The sequence below is a fragment of the Gnatocerus cornutus genome, chromosome 8 (genome assembly GCF_029298725.1).
Source record: "Gnatocerus cornutus isolate USDA-ARS CGAHR chromosome 8, icGnaCorn1.1, whole genome shotgun sequence".
Taxonomy (NCBI): domain Eukaryota; kingdom Metazoa; phylum Arthropoda; class Insecta; order Coleoptera; family Tenebrionidae; genus Gnatocerus; species Gnatocerus cornutus.
The window spans coordinates 10598516-10619179 of NC_142240.1; the positions used below are offsets into that span (position 1 = coordinate 10598516).

At 40.0% G+C, this 20664-nt stretch overlaps 5 protein-coding genes and 1 long non-coding RNA gene across 13 annotated transcripts; 3 read left to right on the top strand and 3 right to left on the bottom strand.

Annotated features, from left to right (window-relative positions):
- Positions 1–5209: 5209 nt before the first annotated feature.
- On the bottom strand, positions 5210–6928 carry eIF2Bdelta (eukaryotic translation initiation factor 2B subunit delta). Of its 2 annotated transcripts, XM_088043058.1 has the most exons (4): positions 6798–6928; positions 5873–6752; positions 5468–5826; positions 5210–5422 (listed from the first exon to the last, which is right to left on the bottom strand). In XM_088043058.1, exons 1-4 carry the CDS (start codon positions 6832–6834, stop codon positions 5226–5228), a joined length of 1473 nt encoding a protein of 490 aa, XP_087899184.1. In that variant the 5' UTR covers positions 6835–6928; the 3' UTR covers positions 5210–5225. The 2 variants fall into 2 exon arrangements, with proteins under 2 accessions (XP_087899184.1, XP_087899183.1); XM_088043057.1 differs by having other exon boundaries at positions 5210–5826.
- A 67-nt stretch (positions 6929–6995) lies between these two features.
- LOC148169709 (uncharacterized) lies at positions 6996–7882 on the top strand. The gene is made up of 2 exons (XR_015770545.1): positions 6996–7317; positions 7374–7882. It is a non-coding gene; the product is annotated as an uncharacterized LOC148169709 (long non-coding RNA).
- A 938-nt stretch (positions 7883–8820) lies between these two features.
- LOC148169710 (uncharacterized) lies at positions 8821–11064 on the bottom strand. Of its 6 annotated transcripts, none has more exons than XM_088042709.1 (5): positions 10985–11064; positions 9527–9964; positions 9380–9470; positions 9234–9324; positions 8821–9186 (listed from the first exon to the last, which is right to left on the bottom strand). In XM_088042709.1, the coding sequence occupies exons 2-5, from the start codon at positions 9941–9943 to the stop codon at positions 8931–8933; spliced, it is 855 nt and encodes a 284-aa protein (XP_087898835.1). In that variant the 5' UTR covers positions 9944–9964; positions 10985–11064; the 3' UTR covers positions 8821–8930. The 6 variants fall into 6 exon arrangements, with proteins under 6 accessions (XP_087898835.1, XP_087898832.1, XP_087898834.1 ...); XM_088042706.1 differs by lacking the exon at positions 10985–11064 and adding an exon at positions 10761–10896; XM_088042708.1 differs by lacking the exon at positions 10985–11064 and adding an exon at positions 10221–10307.
- LOC148169711 (putative methylmalonate-semialdehyde/malonate-semialdehyde dehydrogenase [acylating], mitochondrial) lies at positions 10610–13083 on the top strand. The gene is made up of 4 exons (XM_088042702.1): positions 10610–10734; positions 11398–11758; positions 11812–12092; positions 12142–13083. Exons 1-4 carry the CDS (start codon positions 10711–10713, stop codon positions 13033–13035), a joined length of 1560 nt encoding a protein of 519 aa, XP_087898828.1. The 5' UTR covers positions 10610–10710; the 3' UTR covers positions 13036–13083.
- Positions 13084–13180: 97 nt separating this feature from the next.
- On the top strand, positions 13181–14990 carry LOC148169712 (uncharacterized). The gene has a single exon (XM_088042703.1). It carries the CDS (start codon positions 13722–13724, stop codon positions 14988–14990), a length of 1269 nt encoding a protein of 422 aa, XP_087898829.1. The 5' UTR covers positions 13181–13721.
- On the bottom strand, positions 14981–19049 carry LOC148169713 (uncharacterized). 2 transcript variants are annotated; one of them, XM_088042700.1, is made up of 3 exons: positions 18966–19049; positions 18355–18443; positions 14981–16606 (listed from the first exon to the last, which is right to left on the bottom strand). In XM_088042700.1, the coding sequence occupies exons 2-3, from the start codon at positions 18435–18437 to the stop codon at positions 15184–15186; spliced, it is 1506 nt and encodes a 501-aa protein (XP_087898826.1). In that variant the 5' UTR covers positions 18438–18443; positions 18966–19049; the 3' UTR covers positions 14981–15183. The 2 variants fall into 2 exon arrangements, with proteins under 2 accessions (XP_087898826.1, XP_087898825.1); XM_088042699.1 differs by lacking the exon at positions 14981–16606 and having other exon boundaries at positions 16618–18443.
- Between the last annotated feature and the right edge of the window lie 1615 nt (positions 19050–20664).

Here is a 20664-nt window from a genome sequence, read left to right on the forward strand (position 1 = left end):
GACGAAATTTCATTTATTTGCTGATTCGGAAATCGATTCTACTCTCGGGGGTGGAATTTTTTTACCATTGCCATAACGATGGAAATTTACGGATCTCCGGTAAGGAAGTGTCAGCGGTTGTACAGGAAGGAATGGGTCGACAGCATCGTGGAAACGGGGGAATTATGCGGAATGAAAGTGTGAAATGCCGGAGAAGGGTAAATATATTTGACGATTACAGAGTTTGACCAAGTTCAGAGGAGATTTTCGCACATCAAAGTGGATTAAGCAAATTGCGGGGAAATTCGGAAAAGAGATTTCACCAAGTTTCAATAACACAATTTTAGAACTTTGCAGCAATCACGAGCACTTATTGCTGCAGTTTCAAGAACATAATTTAAAAATAAAAAAAAAGTGATTTTATTATTTAACAGTTTATGGGGTCGGCGTCGTTAAAGTTTTATGATGCCGAACATTGAGGAAATGCTTCTTTTCAATATCATGTATCTTCCGCGTGATTTTGAATTTCTCTTCGCCTTGTGGCTACGGGGCACCATTTTATAAATATCGTTTCCTTGGATGTGTTTTCCAGTCGATGACTTGTAGACTGAACCCCTAAATCTGTGCCCGGGGGTGATCGCACTCCCCTTTTTACGCCCGCGTCCATTTCCGAATTTACGGTCCAGCAAAATAGCGTCGTAAATTCCCGAAAATTCACTTCCACAATTTTTACGTTAAGTACAACTAACATTCCCTCGAAAACATGACTGGCATTTCCACAAATAATGAAGTTAACGACGCGAAATCTTCCATGTGAACTTCCAGCTGTCCAGAAAAAGGCTGGATCAATCCCGAATCACTTGGAGTTTATGGCAGATATGCTTGTTATCCTTGTTGGTAGTGAAGATTTATCGGCGTTGTTTAAAGAGCTTTCTTGAATGAGTGAGGATCTGCCGGAGTCGGTCTAACATTGTCGTCATTAATATTGGAATAAGCGGAGTCGATTCTAAAATGTGGTGGTTTTTGATGTTGGAGCCGGCTCTGTGCGCCGCGACCGGGGGAAATTTATGGGGGTGGCGTACTCGGGGCGTAATTTATCGAGTTGTTCATTTAGCGAAAGCAACACTGCGTCGTTTTGTTTATGATTTACTGTAAATTAACTTCAAAACGCCGAAGCGAAGGAGGTGAACGTACTGTGAAGTAACAATTTGGTCAACGTTTGCATGGTAACGATTTGGCCAACATTTGCTCAGCGTGCGCGACCATTTGCAATTAAATTTGCAACAGGCTAAAATCGCTCGTCTCGAAAAGAACTTTCCCTAAACAAACAGCGACCGTTCCAGATGTTAATACAAAAATCGATCCAGTAAAGATGTGCGCAGCCTTTGTATCCTGAAATGCGTGATTATTGCAACGTCCGGTCCTGAAGGAGTCGCAAGGTGTAGCTGTGTTACGTAGACAAATATTGTAAATGTTAGCGTTCCGGCAGCCAATTAAGTTCCCACCAGATCGATTACCGTTTAGCGATGCTCCAGACACAGGGGAAAGAGAAAATAAAATCTCCCTGGTCGTCAAAGGGCGCTTTCATCAACCGTGGTGAATCGAGAAAGGGCAACACCGACACTGTTGTGCTACAGAGTCTGAAGATGCTTGGGTTGTTACAGAATAATGATTTATGAGGCATGCTTTGAGTCCTGCTTTGTCCATAATATTTTAATGCGACGCGCTCCTTGCCATAAATCTCGCAATAAAGCGACCGAATCTCTGCCGATCTTGGACGGAAAGTGCGCAATTAATGTCACGTCATGTGGAAAAATATTAACTCGGATTTGGGTTGGTTTTGTCGTGTTTTCTTGGGCACATTCCAGAAAGTTTCTAACTAGCTAAACTCCACTCCGCTAAAGCAACTTTTGATGCAGCACTGGAAAATCTTAAATATTCAGCGCGATTTGAACCCAAATTAAAACCTTTTTCATGCAAAACCCACAATAATTAAAGAAACTTTGTGAATAATTTACGATTGTCATCGTTTCCTAGAGTGATTTATAGGCGAGCAGATGCTGCAGTTCTTGAGTGAGAGATACGATGTCATTAGTCCGACGGAAACGCGCGGATCGATCGGTTTTTCTCTGCTTATTTATTTTCATGGGCGTAAAGTGAAATCGTGAAAATTTCATAGCACTGAAAAACTGATTCGTTCAAATATAGAATTCGTATTTTTCAAAATTAAATTCCAACTCTAGCTAAATGCAAGAGATGCCAGATGCCATTAAAATTCCAGTGTTAACCCAGATTGCATTTGCAGTAACACACGACTTTCCACTTGGCTTTAGGGGCGAGAAACGCTTAAAAAATCTCAACAAGGGGTGGATAATGCTTGGGTTGTTGGTAAAGTGTTCATACGCAAGTTCAATCGGTTGGAAAACAGGCCACGGACACACCTTTCATAATTATACACGGATGGTGGATGCGCCGGGACAACAAAAACGTCGGGTCATTGGTACGCGAATGGATATTTCTCGTACGAAATAAAATAAAAAGGTAAAAAGAGCGACTAGAATAAAAATGTACACTCCGACAACTTATACAGACAACGACGAAGTTTGTAACGAAAACGAAGTGCAGGTGGCTTTACAGAATGACAATAAGCAAGAAATTGCGAAACTTCGAAGATTATTAAAAGAGGATAAGACAGCGCTTCGGTATTATACGTTTACAGTTCAAGCCAATTACACTGCGGTGATTTCGATTAAGAGTTCGCCTTTTTTTCGGCAAAATGATTCTCTTATTGCTGGCTCGGAGTGGAAGAGATTAAAAGAGAGCGAAATAAAGAGAATTTCTAAGCCCGAAAAAATCTCAAAGATCACAAGCTCGAAAACAAGAAAACACAAATATTAACAAAGAAGAGACTTTTTATTCACTCATGTTGACTTTAAACAGTAAATACGCCCAACTTGGAGAGGTTTATTTCATTTAAAAATTTTTTAAATGTCGGCGTCGTTTAAAACAGAGTCTGGATGTTTCAACCGCAGAAACAAACTTGAAAATGTAAGTTTTACGACTTGACGGAACGTGTCGAGTTGGGAGAGTCTTGAGCAATGTCAGAGACAGAAGTTTACAACGAATGGCTTAGATACTGCAAACATTGTTACAATTTCTTAGATTTAATATAATTCGAAAAAAAAATTCTTATTTTAGGAACAAGAATGCCAGTGACATTTATTTTTGTTCAGTTGAAGAAAACTGCTTGGCGCATTCAACGTTTTCAATTTAAATGGTTTATTCTGATTTTATTTCTCTTTCATAAGAATTTTCTTGTCAGTTTGGTGGAAATCGCTAGTACAAAAAAAAAACAATACAAAAGAAAATTTCCCGGCGCATCCACCATTGTTATAAAAGCAAAAAATTCGCGATTGCTTGTAATTTGAAACTGGAAGTAAAAATTTCAAGAAAAACAATAAAAAGTTGGTGTAAGGAAAACACATTTTGATGGCAATATGTTGAAACCAAAGTTTATTTTGGTAGTGACACAATTTTAGAAGTATCGCAACTATAAACTGTCACTCATAACAAGAACGCAGATGTTCATCAACTCTAGCAGCACAAACAAGGATGCAGTGCCGTAATAAACACGTTTTCTAGTTTGCAGAGGAGCTTTTTTCCGCTATTAAATTTAAGCATTTTTAAGAGCCCGCCAACGTAATATCTTCGATTAAACGAATTCAATAGAGCGTCATTTATGCCTATTGTGTTGGAATTTCTCGAGCAACAAGAAATATGTGAAATCTTTTCTGTAAAATTTTTGCTGTAATAAATACTCGCAATTTTCCAACATGTATCGAATTTTGAGCAACGCGAAACATGTAGTCGCGATAACCTCTTTCATTAAGATTTATGAGTATGTCGGAAGCTTTTATTACCCTGTTTCGCTAATGCCTTTTATGTTGCGCCCATTTTCTCCGTGTCACTTGTGAGATTACGTGAAAATCAAGTTCGGAGTTTAGATTCTTCAGTTTTCCGTTTTTTTTCAGGAATTTAATTAATGATAAAGAAAGAAAATAAAGGGTACCTGCTGCAGCCAGTGGAGGAGGACTTTGACGATGTTGGGCTCCGGCGGGGGTGGCACGGGGGTATTTTGTATAGCAGTAACGAGAGTGTTGGCCGCCTCCCTCACCCCCGGAGGCGACGCCGCGAAACCATAATCCGGTGAATGAGCCGTAAGTGAGCTGGTGTTGCCTGCAATCATAATAAAACCCATGACTTACAAGAAGAAAAATAGACCATAGAGTCCGGTAACGAGCTCGCTACTTCCGGAATTCCGGAAACTCACTGTGGTTCACGTTATTAATGGCATGTCCGTCTCTGAGTTGGCCCGAATGGCACATATTGAGCCACCACCAGCGCGTCATCCGGCCTTCCTCAGACCGTCACCATGTCAAACTTTTTCTGGGGGCCCATGCCCCCTCACTCACGCAGGGACCACCCCCGTCCCCATAATTGAGTCGCGGCAACTCCGCGAAAGTACGCCGGAAATTAAGTTTCGTAATCAACTCGACTCTACCGGAACACACCTGTTGAAACCCGGAGCGAGCGAAAGACTGGCGATACAGACTCCGGTACGCCGGAGCTCCGGAATATAAGGGTGCGCGCGCTTGCACTGATTCACCGGAGTTTGATAAACACACCGGCGTGGGTGCTTACTTTTATCATGTTATCTCGTGACACTGCGTCAGAGATTAGATAGATGTGGGGCTCACCTGAAATAATACCGTCCATTTGCATCAAGGCCTGTTCTAACAATTTGCTGGCTTCGGTTTGGGGCGACAAGCCTGGAACGTTGTCGCTCAACTGCTCGGCTTTGCCCATTTTCACTAATTAGGGTTAAATTAATACGTAATTAATGAGAAAGTTTGTCATTGAGGTTAATCACACCATTGAAAGGAGAAAGGTCGCGAGAATATTTAAAGAAAATTACGACGTGAAAACGATTGCGTTTTATCAACACCAAATTAGCTATAAAAGAAATAAACACAAGAGTTTACAAGTTTTATAAACTTCAGCCAACATCCGTCTTTGTTTACTAACGACAGCACCACACTTGTCAAAATTAATGACGTTGCAGAGGGCGCCTACGTCTTTACGTAATAGCCGGTAATACAGAACTCCAAATGCTCATCTCCAACCGCGGGAATTTTAATTTGAAAGCTCCAACAGTAAAAACAAAGACGAATTTACTTAAAAAACTTTTATGGCTTAATTCTTAATACAACAGGGGCACTAGTACAAGGTAAGATAGCAAGTTCCGTCACCACCGCGGTGATTAGATCCGGCGGTGTAACATCATACAGAAGGTTCAAAATATGAAGATTATCCTCGTTACGACAAAGCGCCAAAGGACTGCTCTCCTCAAGAGTATCCGTCGATATTAACAAGTCGGGATTACCTAAAATAATACGTAAAACCAAATCTTGGAACAACGTCCACTTACCTATTTCATTATACACAAAAGAATCAGTAAGGACCTGCTCGCTAAATTTGTACGTCTCGCAACAAACCAACACTGGTTTATTATATGCTTGAGCGACTAGAGCCACTTGTGCGGTGCCAATACGAGACATGACGTAGCCATTGGTGAGTAGAGCGTGTGCCCCCAGCAAGATTTTCGTGGCCGCGCTCATGACATAACTGAGGGCATTCATTTGAACGTAACTACAGTTAATGCCAATTTGGACAAGGCGCTGAAGCATCTGCCGGCCTTCCAAAAAGGGGCGACCATCAACTACTATAACTTGAAATTGTTTTCCTTGAGAGTGGGCGTCGCTCAAGATTTTTTTGATGAGAGAAGAACTAGAAAATTGGATTAGTTTCAGTGTTGATTCTAACTAATTCTTACCAGCCAAAAGTTAACACAACGTCACCGTTGGTAATTTTTTCGTTGACTTTTAAACTGATTGCCTCTCCTGCCTTATCGATTTCGTCGTTAATATAAGTATCTATACTATCTAAAAGTTCTTCTTTCTTCACCTTCTCTGGGAGGCTCTCAGCTTTGTGAAGTTTCGTTTTAAAGTACCTAAGAGCGTTGTTCATTGATACTGCAGGGGGGCGACAATTATTTAAATGTTCTACACAAGACTGAAGAACATTTTCTAAGTACCTACAAAATTCTTGTTTTGGGGGCGTCTGTAAGTCATTGATTAAACACTTTACTGCAGTCAGTAAAGCCCTACATCTTGCATTTGAACCAAGAATTTTCTTTGTCGAATACTGCACCCCTAACTTAACAAATGCTGGGTGAACATTTTTAAAATTAACAACAGTATTTCCAAATGTTGCGTCAGAATACAAATGATTAACAAATTCCAGCCTTTTAGTGTTAACGATCTTTTTCTTTTCCGGCTTTTTTGTCGCAACTGGTGCTTTTTTCACCTCCACAGCTTTCTCTACAGGTTTCTTTTCTTCTTCTTTTTGCTTAACAACAGCAGTTTTAGCTAATCTTTGCGCTTCTTGTTGCTCTCGACGTTTAGCCCGTAACTCAGCCTTGCTTTGCTCTTTCTTATCAGCAGATTCTGCTTTCTGTTCAGCTAGCTTCTTCTCCCATTCTAGTCTTCTAAGTTCTTTCTCAGAGAGCTGGTTTCCAGACTTGACAGTTTGTGGCTCTGGAGCTTTTTCGTTACGCTCTTTCTGTGTCTCTTTATTATCTACAGTTTGTTTCGACTTTTCTTGGACTTTCTGGGCTCGGCGCTCCTTTTTAGTAAGTCCAGATGCATCCACCTCTATGATGGGTACATTAACTTTTGAATTACTCCAATAATACTTACTTCTGGTTGCGTTATTCGCGGGTTTTGACTTCTCCATTGCAAATTAGACTTTTTTTAATGATTTCACATATGTTTAACCTCTTTTATAAATGTCAAATTTGACAGGTGTGACCAAGGCACGGGCACTCCATAGGATGAACTTTTCAGCTACTTTACCTCCATCTATAAAAATCTGGCCTTAACATAAATTATTGTTTCCGGCTTCTGATCTAGGTGGCGCTTGGTATTTTAATTCAAGCGCAGCAGTCGTTGACAGATTCTTGGAATTCAAATTTGTGCAGAGTCTGCAAATTTGCACTTGCATTTTGTTTTGCACTTTCGTTAAGAGTGTTTTCCGAATTTCCTTGTGTATTTTCTTAATTTCGTTTTAGTTTAGTGTCTAATGTAGTGATAACGTTGTGTAGTGTAAATAATTTAGTAGTTTAATTACCCAAGTTAACATTATAATGTTGTTTGTGAATATGACTACAGGTGGAACAGGGTGTTGTGTTCCTGGGTGTGGTGATAACATGTCCAAAAAGTAAGACTGAAAATCATTTTAATATATTACGATCTAATATGAACCAATATTTTCAGAGTACACACTCCATCTGACAGAAATGTTACTAATATTTGGCTTCAGCGGATTAACAATTCCAGGATCGGCGATTCCACCAAAAACTTCAAGTTTGCTTGGGACATTTTGATTGAAAGTGGTTTTATGGAAGCACACTGAAATTTTTTCCACTGTCTGCTTTAAATTTGGCCTGGTAAATAATTGTTAACTTGGGTTGATTGTGGTCAATCCTTACGAATGATCTTACACAGATAGTGTATTTGTATACATGTAATTATTGTTAAATTTATATGGAGTACCAGCGTGTACCTCCATTTTTCACATATTCTAGTTTATGCTTTTCTTTTTAAATGTATACGTTGGGAGATTTAATTGAATTTGATACATTTTTCCAACATACAATTTTTTCCTTTAAAACATGAAGTGGATTTTATTATTCAACATTTTCTCTTAGTTGTTGAAAACGTGTTTGTTTAGTAATTAATTGATTAATCATCATATTTTGAGTTTATCATTGTATAGTTTGAACCATATGATCCTGAATTAGGTATTGAAAATGTGGGATGTGTTAACAAAGTTAACTCATTGTATCCAGTACTTGTTATTGCGTTTATTACTTTTTAATATACACTTTTATTTTATATTTTGTTTTGTTTTAATTTCTATCAAATCCATAAAAAGAAAAAATAGCAAAGATAAAAACCTATTCTTAAAATAGCAAAGACAAAAACCAATGTTTTAGTTAGCAAAGACAAACACCACATTTGGTGTGGTTGTTGTCTAGACTCTTCAAAATAGTACGGCCAGATTTTTATAGATTGCGCTAGATTCGGTATCAAAATGAGAGTGATAGAGTCGGCTATCTATACTCTAACTAATCTAAGGGTGTGACAGCAAAAAATTCCACTCGATTTGTGATTAACCTGAATTCTGATTGGTCGTACAAAAGGCTGCTTTTTACATTTTTTCAGTCAAGTCAAGTCTAATTAGTAAATCTAATTCAGTAAAAAATATTAGAATTTTAAAAAATCTTTTTATTGAAATGATGGCGCTACTAATCATGGAAAGAATGCTTATACAAGTTCAGTGGAATCTGTACGACGTCACCAAGTCCAAATTAAAAAGGTGTGTCCATGTATTTGGAATTTCAAACATTGTACGATAATATTAAAAACAATAAGAAATGTTTCAATTTTGTTGCAAATTTATTAAATTCTGGTATAAAATCACGAGAGCAGTCATTGTACTTTCGAAAAATTGAACTAATTTTACCTTTACAACTCCGTTTAGTGTTTGACCAGTGGCGTAGTTATTGTTAGGATTTGAGGATAAAAAAACACTTTTTTAGGAAAGCATTTAATCAAATGTACAAAACAATCTGATTATAAAAGAAATATGATATATTAACAAATTATAATATTTCCAAGATTGAAACTGATATCACAAAATTAAAACTTAAATGTACGATATGAAAAAGTCGATATAATTACAATAATAAAATATTTAAAAAGTCAATCAACAAATATTAAATACAATAATCCCATGTTTTTCACAGGATGCGAATAATTGATTAAAATTTAACATCTCTTATTAATAACAACATCAATAAATACTTGAGCAATCAAACTATGATACTCCTGCTCAGAATTGGCTTTTCTGAATATCGAATCTTCTAATCTCAGGATCCACGATTTGTCGACAAAAGACTCGTTTACCTTAAAAATGGCCTCTAGAGAGTTTAGAGAATCCAATCGTGTACTTCGAGTGATCCGATATTGCCAATCTTTTAAGACATAAAAGTCTTCTCGTGGGACAGGTTCAAATGGCCTCCACCTAGAGATAAAGAGTAATTTACGAGACAAAAATGTGTATGTACGTACAAAAGACTTGAGTCTGAGAAACTAGTTCCTGGATGATTTTCTTGTACTTCCTGGTGTTGGAACATTCCTCTATTATTAGAGTAATTCATTTCTAGAAAATTGGTAATAAATCAGTTAATTTTATTAGACGTAAAGGATTAACAGACCGTTAGTCGATAAATAAAGTGACGTCATGTTGAGCGGAGGTGTTGGACAAGAAAAAATTTGCGCACTCGTAGAAGGTAACGGTTCAAAATTCTGCAAATATTGGAAGTAAATGACATTATAAAATATCTTCCGTATGACATCATCACCTGCTCTGTTTGTGCAACTTCTTGCTTCACTTCCACCACAAATTCCGCCTCATCTTCACTAATTACAACTACATCCTCAATCTTCTTCTGTTTCTTCTTTAAAACACGACACTTCATCCTCGCACAAAACTGAACAAGACAAAAGTTCGATTCACAGTCTCTACTGTATTTCGCATGATGCCGTGTCAATGCAAGAACTTGTAGACACGGAGGGCACTCTTTTCTTGATGCTCGCGTGCATTCTTTAAAATGCACGAGCAAGGCTTTCATTTCGTCACATTCTGCTTCTTTGCAGTTTGGATCAGTGCAATGATGAGCATGAACAAATACCCCAACGGTGCGGACAATTTTCAATTTCCGAAGTTTCTCGTTTTTTATGTGACTTGCTCTGATCTTTGAACTGGGGGCGTTGTCCATCGTGGATGAAATGCTTACCTACTGGAAAATGAAGGATTTGGAAATTTAGTGATCACAATAAATGCAGTGGTACGAATGAAATAAGATTTAATTCTGTGTTATCTACGCCTCTGTGTCGGTAGAAACAGAAATAAACAGTGAGTCAAGGCTGAATGCGCTGTCGGTCACTGGGCACACGTTACTTAGTCAACAATATAGGGAAAATATCTAAAAATTTTGAGAAAAACGCAACCATCAAGACGTGCACTAAATTGCTTATTGTGACGTACCTTCGTACCTGGTTTTATAATCCCTATTTTAGCTATACAATTCAACTTATAGTTCTGAGAATGCATAAAGATAACAATTGGAAAACAAACAAGCGAGGAACAAGTTATCCTCATGCGCAGTTCAACAGTTTTTTACTTCCACTTCAAATCCGATCAAACTATAAAAATTGGAATCTCTGCTAAGCCAAAAGTGCAATTATAATTAACCCAGTTCCCCCATAAAACGTCCTTGAATAAAGTGCGTTATCAGCTGCCACTGAGTGCCCTTGACAATCTGCTTATACACCAAGGGCACGGTGATCAATACCATCGAAACAGTCTCCCACCTCCAAGACGTACCACGAGATAAACATGTTTTCCGAATTGATAAAAATAAATTATACAATAATTGTGTAAATTCAGATAAGCCGACAACGCACGACTCATTTCAATACAATAGGGGGACTTGGTTAATTCGTTTCGTTCATTTAATTTCCATTATCTTCTCAATTGGTCAGCATGGCTTCACTGCAAAGAACTTCTGTAAGTACACACTTTAGATATCTAACCTGCTTTTTCTCTGCATGGTGTGGGAGTATTTCAGACACATTTTCTCTATAAATAGGAGACGATTCTGAACCAATTTTAAGGAAAACCGATTTTAAAGAGTTTCTATGGTGTTACTGTTTCAAGGTCAAACCTGTTGCATACATTGACTTCTTGAACTAGCGACCTTATCAGTCTTATCAAAATTCCTGTAGCAACGTAACAAGTTGCGATAAACATTCCTCACCTGGAAATTGTTGATTTCTTTGTAGATTAGTTTTACTGTTACAACTATACCACATTTATTTCAAACATTGCATTTGCGGTGGTACCAAAAGTGGGTCACCGAAATTTCCCTAGACTGCTTTTTTTGCACGAAATGAAGACAAATTGAATTATGGAAAAAACTTTAGTTTCACTATAAATTACGACTACAACTTGTCTTTACTTCATTTAATGACAATCCCACGTTTTATACCCGAAATTAAAAAAAGAAAAATTAAGGGTTTTTACATAGGGTTGGCGCACCTGCCTTTTCACCCCAACAGTAAGCGCCAATTAAATTTGAATAACAAAAAATTAATAACTTTGATGGATTATCTTAATCTCTTATCACACAATCATGAGGTCATTCTAAGCCGATAATGTGTTGTCTTTTAGACTCCATTCATCTCACTCCTCAAACGTAACTACTCCAATGTAGCCCCTACAACAAAACTCTTCATCGATGGTAAATTCCGCGATTCTAAAGCCTCCGATTGGATTGAGCTTTATGACCCCGCTACCAACAACCTTGTTACTAAAGTCCCTCAAAGCACCAGAAGCGAATTGGAGGAAGCAGTAGAATCATGCAAAAAAGCTTACGAAACTTGGAGGCAAACCTCAGTATTAACTCGTCAGCAATTAATGCTCAAGCTTCAACACGTAATTAGGCGTGATATTAAGAAGCTTGCCGCAAATATTACTTTGGAGCAGGGGAAGACTCTTGCAGATGCTGAAGGCGATGTCATGAGAGGACTGCGTAGGTCTTGCGGCTTCAACCAAGAATTTGTTCTTATTATGACTGTTTTTTAGAGGTGGTGGAGCATAGTTGCGCCGCTGGAAGTCTCCTCCAGGGCGAATCCTTACAGAACATAGCAAAAGACATGGATATCGTCTCGTATCGAGTACCTCTAGGTGTCACCGCTGGTATCTGCCCTTTCAACTTCCCGGCGATGATTCCCTTGTGGATGTTTCCATTAGCGCTTATCGCCGGTAACACAATGGTCATCAAACCATCAGAAAAAGACCCCGGAGCCACTATGCTAATCATGGACTTACTCAACGAAGTGGGATGTCCTCCAGGAGTGGTCAATGTAATGTCTCTATCTGTCATTTAATTTTTTGCTGATAGTGAAAATGCAGGTCATCCACGGTTCTCACGACGCTGTCAACTTCATTTGTGAGAATAAGGACATCCAAGCAATCAGCTTCGTGGGTGCAGACCGGGCCGGCAAACATATCTACGAGCGCGGAGCTGCCACCGGCAAGAGAGTGCAGTCGAACATGGGGGCTAAAAACCACGCCGTTGTTCTACCAGACGCCGACAAAAGTGCAACCATTGATCAGTTGATTGGCGCTGCTTTCGGTGCAGCTGGTCAACGTTGCATGGCTCTGAGTGTGGCGATTTTGGTCGGGGAAACACGCGACTGGATCCCTGAAATTGTCGAACGGGCTAAGAAACTCAAAGTCAGCGCTGGTCATGAGCCTGGAACCGACTTGGGTCCTGTCATCACTCCTCAAGCTAAACAAAGAATTCTTAGTTTGATAGAATCGGGCATTAAACAAGGGGCGCAGTGTCCTTTAGACGGTAGAGGGTTGGTTGTGGAAAAATACCCTAAAGGCAATTTCGTAGGACCAACTCTTTTAACAGGAGTGCAACCCTCTCATGAGTGTTACAAAGAAGAGATCTTCGGACCGGTTCTTAACGTTATGTTCGCAGACACTTTAGAAGATGCTATTCAAATCATCAATTCCAACCCGTACGGAAATGGAACTGCTATTTTCACCTCCAACGGTAGCCACGCCAGACAATTCGTCAACGAAATCGACGTGGGGCAAGTGGGGGTGAACGTCCCAATCCCGGTGCCGCTCCCCATGTTCAGTTTCACGGGCTCCCGGGGTAGTTTCCACGGCGACTTGCACTTCTACGGCAAACAAGGGTTGTACTTCTACACCGAAACGAAGACAATAACGTCATTGTGGAGAAAAGGCCAAGCAGTGTCTAAAAAATCAGTTTCCATGCCTGTACACAATTAACAATTTCCTTTGTGATGGGTAATAATAAAAGAGCGAATCTTCAAATGAGCAATTGTTTGTGGCCTTAATCGAGTTCATCCATGAAACCAAAAGTATTGTCACGGTCGGGGAACCACGAAAAAACACAAACAAAAATATTCGGCCAAGTGTGCTAGAAAATGCAGATTGTTCTCCTTTCTTCTGTCACGACAATGAGACGAAATTTCATTTTTAACCAATTTCACTACATCGGGTTAATTGACGTGTCTTTGAGGTAACAGGGCGTGAATTCGCCCCACATGTGTGAAATAACTCGCTCAATTCGCGCAACTAACTGTTAACTTGAAAAGGGGCAAAACCAATCACACTCCCGATTTAATTGCATTCGTTCATCTGTAACGGTTGCAATTTGCAGCGATTATTATCTGATATAATGTGGATGTGTAACGGGACTTAAATTTATTACAATGGCCGTGTAAACAAAAGTTAAAAATGCACGAGCGCAGAGAAAGCCTTTCTTTACGGCACACAAATCCACCTTGACTTTCTACTCGCTGGACAAAGACAGCATTAAAACGTGTCATTTTTTTTCTGTAACAAGGTAGGGATTGGTCTGTACCACATTTAAAGTTAGTGTGGCGGAAACTTATATTACTAGAGACGAACGAGAAATCGCCAGTTAGGGTTGCGACACTACTTGTGTTAAAATGTTCTTGGTGGTACTACTAGTAGCTGGTGTCACTGGTGACCTTGTACCTACAACTACCAAGACTTACGATCTCGAAGTACCGGGCGCTGATCCTATACGCATTGTCGAGGGCGAACCTTTATGGAAGACCGCATCATCGAAATATGAACACCGTTCTTTTAACACTCGCGATGAGTCCGACGATAAGAACGATCCTCTTCATCAGTTCTTGACGACTTACGCGGATAGTGTTCGTAGGAACAAAAACAAAAACAAGGAAGAGGAGGAGAGTACTACCGAAAAAGGGAAAAGTTGGGATTTAGTGCAGTTCCAGAGACACAACCACCCTTATGACGATAAAAAAGGTTGGGTGAGTATGGAACCGGTACCATGGTCTGTGTCGAAGATCTCAAAGTGGCAGAGCAAATATAAACCCTCAAATTCAAGGCCGTGGGATGAGTACGAATCTGAAGAACACCGCCCCATCCAACCCACCACCAACAATTACGATATTTATTTCTTGGATGAAAGACCAGATTCAAGACCCGCTTTTAATAAACCTACTGCTGTTTACAATCAGAAGGTTCACGTGAATTATGCCACCCCTAACAGGTACCAACAGCACACCCATGATGATAACTGCAAGCATACTCGCCCCCAGAAACCCCAGAGACCCATGAGACCGTTGTACGACGATGGTGAGATTTTAACGGACGGTCTTCCTGCGAATTTTCCCCAACCGTACGAATCAAACAGACGTCAAGGTACTGACATGCACCCTGACACGCACCCCCTTTCTGGAGACGGTGAATGGGTGCTCTTATCAACAACTAAAGGGTATAAGTACCCTCAGAAAAAACAGCGAGCGTTACAAATAAACCCGGACGCTATTGGAGCACACCGCGGTGTGAGATTGACGGTGCTACCTCCGTTGAAGAACTCTAAAGTGAACATGACGACATCTCATGGCGGGTTGTTGCAAGTAGAATCTACGTTTCAGACAGTCGAACAAGCGCATCGACAATACACGAAGAAACAGAAATTGAAGAAATTAAAGAAGAAGCAAAAGCCGATTCAACAAGTAGCTGCACCGACTGTTACAACGACCATGCGAAAGGGTTCGGGACCTGATAGTTCAGCCGTTTTGGCAGCAGTGGGTGCAGGAATGATTCCTGCGACCATGGCGATGTTGGTGCCTATGGCATTAGGGGGGCGGCGGAAAAGGGACATGAGGTTTATTACCAGCACTGCGAAGTACCTTCAAGAAACACTTCCTCGTAATTTATAGTAATTTATTTATTTATACAGTCTTATGTTACAATTATAACTAGAATAAATACCGAATTTTGGTTTGTATGGTTTTTTCCCTTAATCCTTCCCAAGACTAATCTACGTACTCTCAAGCATACAATGGTAATACCGTGCGTTTGTTGTAAACAGGGGAGTACATAAATCCCAACAAAATTAAAACTAGTCTAAAATTAATACTCGGTGGAGTTTCGGTAATGCTCATCTAGCCGTCTCTGCACGTGGGAAACGTACTTAGAAACCGCTTGAGTGGCGTTTTGGATCAGCTGCAGTCCTAAATAAACCTTCAAATGAAAGAGGTCTTTCAGAACATCCACAAAACTCTTGACTTTGTCCGGAACTTCGGTGGTGGCATAGGTTGTGGTAATTGGTTGAACCGTCGTCACGTCGTTTTTTGTAATCATACCATCAATTTCATTCTCTCCTTCATCAACATGTGGGAGCTCACGCCTCCGTCTCACGTTTAAGCTCCTGGGCCCATGCTCCGGTACCGCCGCAGGTGTTGCTTCTTCTCCAGCCACCGTATAACCGGTACTTTGTTCGATAACTCTTCTATTATTAAAACTATGTCTCGACGTGGGTGTCTTGTAATTGTTACCGTACAAAGAATTTGAGGGCATTCCGGCAATTACCTTTCCAATGGCTTCTTCTTCCGCAATACCTCCAGAGTAGTCGTCATTATAATAATAAGGTGGTTCTTTATCTCTCCGGTCGATATCATAAGAACGGCGCGCAATTCCAAACGGATATAAGAAGTAACTAGCTAAACCTGCCGTTACCACCAACCCCACTAAGCCAACACCAACTGTCGGCATGACTTCTCTTGATAAGTAATTGTACAGTTGAGTTCCAATCGGTTTTTCTTTCGCTTTCAATGGTTTGTCGAGTTTAGTGGTCTCGTCACTTTTTTCGCTCGGTCTGCGGCGTCTATTCTTGTTCTTCTTCCTTTTGTTGGTGGGTGGGCGTCTGGTTTTTTTGTCGGTAGTATTCAAATCCGCTTCTCCGTCTTTAGCTTCCACAGGTAAAGCACTCGAGTTGTTGGTTGTGGGACTACTAAGAGTAGTGGTCACCGTAGACGCCGCTTCTGTCGTCGTTGTCGTAGTGCTCGTAGTGGTTCCTTTCTTGGCACCATGCAGTACCGAAGCTTTCACCTTAATTAATTTTGTGGTACTTGTTGGAGTGGTACTAGTAGTCACACGTTTTTTGAAAATCGGCTTAACAACTTTTGAAGAATCGACCATGACAGTAACATTATGATTCTCATTAGGCTTGATGACTGGTTTTCTGGACGGTTTCGGCGTCGTTTGACCACTGAGTAAAATCCACGTTGACAGTCCACTGTTTGTAGTTGGTTTTTCGATTTTATAAAAGTTTAGTTTTTTGGTGGTTTGCTCAAGAGTTACTTCTTCTTCGTTGACTGGTATAGCGACGCCAGCGTGAGAGCTTTCGAACGCTTCTGGTAGTTTCGTTTTCTTTTTTTGTTGCTTGATTTTTGGAGGAGTTCTTGTATCTAGCGTTATGTCTGGAGATGTTGCATTACGTTCCATCAGTTGGTTGGTCAGCAATTTTATTGTGTCTCCAATTTGCGTGGGGGATCTAAAACAAGCAAACTTGAAAAAATGTACATCTTGACAGCAGTGCCTGTGAGGTGGAGAAAAACGCAAATCACTTTTGTAGAGTTTTATTCTTGTGACTCACAAATACAGGAAGTACAAGTTATGGCGACTTGAATAAATACAAGATAAAATGAATAATAAATAAATAAATAATAAATAAACTAGATACAAAGACGTGTCACGTGTCCACCTCAATCTTCCATTCATCCCGACTATACATTATGTACACGAAAAGTGTAGGGCAGGTACTACCTATTCCTTCTCCGCCACTTCCAAGATTGAGTACTACTTTGTCCATATTTCCGCGAGAAATTCTCTATCGCTTCTGGAATTCTAGTACTCAACTGTGCGTCATCTACCCGCCTATGAAAATCGGCAACGTTTTGCCAAGTTTTAGTTTCGTGGTTCCAAAACCACCCATCGTAATGATGTAGAGGCTTATGAACATGCTTATAATACGCAACATTTGACTTTTTAGAAGTAGCTTGCTTAGCACTAAAATAAAGAAAAACTGCAGGAATCCACCACGGAAACAATCCGATTACCCCTAAGAAACCCAACAAAAAGAACAATGTAATTGGTACTATGTATAAATAAGGATTTAGGAACCATCGAAGAATATGCCCGAATTTCTCCCAGAAAAATCTCAATAAATCAACCAAACCTTTGAGGTCTGGTAACTTTAAACCGCCGTCATTACCCCCGTTACCTCCACTTCCTCCAGAACCACCTGAACCACCTGAGCCCCCAGGAGCTGCCGCCGCCGGTGATCCTCCTCCACCATCAGCTAAAACTTGTGGGGGCGGTACTGGATCCTCCGCTGGTCGAACAGCAGTGTCACTTTGAACAGGAGTACGGTCAGTGGGCATGTTCTGATGGAAATGAGAGTTTATGACTAAATTTAAATCAGAACAGTCCTGCCGCTGTTGAGGATTGAGTACCGAGCTCGCAATGTGCACTGTGGGGCAAGGAGAACCACCTCCTTGTTTAACACCAGTGGCGTCAGGAGCCATATCTAGATTGAAAGTACTAATGGCGTCGCTCAAATCGGTTTCAGGTGCTGACTCTTGTGATGTTTCTGGAGAAAGCGAAGACACGTCGTTTAGGGAGAAAGAAGGAGAATGGGAGTTGATCTCTGGATTGGGGGTGGGGAACGGTACTCCTTCTTCGTACCAAGCTTGCTTGATTTCATTCAAAGTGGGTTGTTGGGACCATTTGGTAAAGACTCGCCGGACCGTGGGCTTACTTTTGGGTCTTTTCGTCGTTGTAGTTTTCCGGTATTGGGGGCGCGGTGCCAATTTTATTTTAAACGGAGGATTCGTTGTACTGGTCGCTTTAACAACTTTTTTAAAATTACTTACATTTACAGGTTTAGCAACATTGATAACGACTTGATTAGGTTGAGGTTTCCGCGTAATTTTTTTAGTCACTTTAGGGGTGGTGGAAATGATCTTAACTTTATTTACAGTGTTAACTTTCATGGTTTTGTTGGGCGTGTTTAAATCCTCTAAATTGCTTTTAACAAAATTACTCAAAAGTTGTTCGTCTTTTCTTTTAATTTTCCTAATGTTTTCCCCGCGAAATTTCGGCTGCGTTAGGATATTTAGAAGCATTTCCGTGTAAAATGACTCATTTTTTGGTTGTTTGGCGGTTCTTGTTACCGAAATAACTTTCGTGGACTCAGATTGAGGTAGATACGTTACATGCGTGTGTCCTCCTAAAGAGTACCTTGCTGTTGTGGTTCCAGATGGTATCGGCGTCGCGGCGCTCAACGCCGATAGCACTACCACAAACACCAACGAACACTGCATTTTCGCCTGAAACAAAACAGAATTAGGTCAGAATAACCAAAATATGGTTCGATGGTATTTGATACCGTTGCTCTGAATTTGTTGGGAATTACCATAAATTAATTGGTCGCCATACAACGGTTTAGAGCGCCATTAACAGTAAAAAAGCGAATGAAAACAAATACCACCTTTTCGAAGAATGTGACGAGGATGTTATTACGATAGCGTGCGTGGGTCAAAAAGAGATGGTAATGAAGTGGTACCGCTACGGTCAATGACTTTCCCTGACCAACCCGGATCGAAAAATTGGACCATATTTATAACCATGGTACCACAAAATATGGAAATTTGACGATAAAAGAATATATTCATTCCACGAACTAGTACCACAAACAATGGGTGAGTCATTCTCGAAGAATGGTACCACCTTCTTACCATTTGAAAAAAGTACGATTTTTCGCCTAAACTACCGCGAAAAATTTGTAAGAAAATGTAAGCTACTATTGGGTACCACTTCAAATTCAAACTTGAGGATAAGAAGTGACTTACGTTTTTCTTCCGAGTGGCTTTTGAGACACTGCGGGCACTGTAACATCCGAAGAACTACTGCTGGCAGGAACCCTTGAGCGGCCGGTGCGCTCGGCATAGCGGTACCCATGGCTGGTACCTGAAACAGACATTTTCAAATAAAACTAATCGCGTAATGGCTGGTTTCCAGTGACCTGGTTGAGAGTGAAGATTTTGAAAAAAAAAAGCTGTGTTGGTTGCCTAGTCGCTGAAGCTGCACTTAACTATCTTTAATTTCAGGTCATTTTGCTTATTTTCCAGGTTAGTGCAACACAAAGTCAAGGTTACATCTTCAGTGACCGATTACGCAAGTTGTTATTCCAAGACAGAGACCATGAAAAATTTTAGCGGCGCAGTGTTAACTTAAGAAAAAAACTGCAACAAGAGGAAACAGAGCGTGATGCTCTTAATGAAGAATAGATTTTAAGAGTTCATATTTTCACGTCCGATGCTTGGTAATAATGAGACACTATCTTCACTGACCATGTCGGAGGAAATTTGTGAATCTCGAAAGTTTGCAAACTAGAAAGACTGGATCTGTTGTGGGTTAGTGCGTCGTTCTAGTAGCTTCAAGAACTTGACCAAAAAACCCATAATTTTATGCGCGCACCGGAGCGGTCTTATTTCATTTCGTTAATTAGAATAAAGTTCACACTTTCACTGAATTATGTTTAAATGGAATGAGGGACAATCTCGGGTCAGATGATAAGAATCTGTCCTCTGCTGCACTTTTGTGCAAGTTATATGCACTCAGTCTACTTTGCAGACAAAGACGAGAACCACCACTGTTTCCACTCTCACCATTAGATTCTACCACTAGTTTGACAACCATCAATGCTACGTAATTCTATTATTGCAAAGAAAGAAGTTTATAATTAGAAAATGTTATAAGTAGGCTTCATGAGTCAAGTTCTAGGTACAAGAATTTTGATCCTTTCTCTAACGGTTTACGTGTTTCATTCAGGAAATTCAATAAAGTAGAAAAAATCAAGAAATTAGAGCCTGTGGAGGATCTCGTGCAGGCGTGATCTACTATACGCGATGGGTCAATTTCTTATACAGCACGTAAATTGTTCTGCAACAGTTGGTAAAGAATAAGAGTTGCCCATTTAAGCATATCATTTTCTCCAGATTTCAAAAATGTTACCACCTGGTGGAAAACTCATCGCATGTTGTTTTTACAGTTTCTTTTCAAGGAAACGTGATTTTACTGAAGCAGGTCAATTAGGTCTTATTGATTTAACTGTGCATCGCGTTTCTAAATGCAGAAACAATAGATATCTAAAGTTAAATAGCCGTAATCTAAGGTAGTCATCATCACTTGAAATTAATAGATATAAAGGCAATAAAATTGTCATGAATGTAATTTTCGCTACGTGTCTATTACTAAGAACGCTTTTAAGTGGTTTGAGAAGTTCAACCGAAATGTCCTCATTCGTTGTTTTTTTTATCTTGTCCCGCCCCTCAGTAGCAGCAATTCGTGATAACACCTGATAAGAAAAAACGTGGGCGTTTAATCAGAGTTTTTGCACTGCATTTTTACGGATTACGCTAATCGTTTTTGCTTAGCACCAATCAATCATGCATGAGGAGTAGCGCATTATAATCGAAAACGCCCTAATGGAAGGATGTGATTTATCAGAACTGATTGAGGAGCATTATTTCGTTTATATTTTGATTC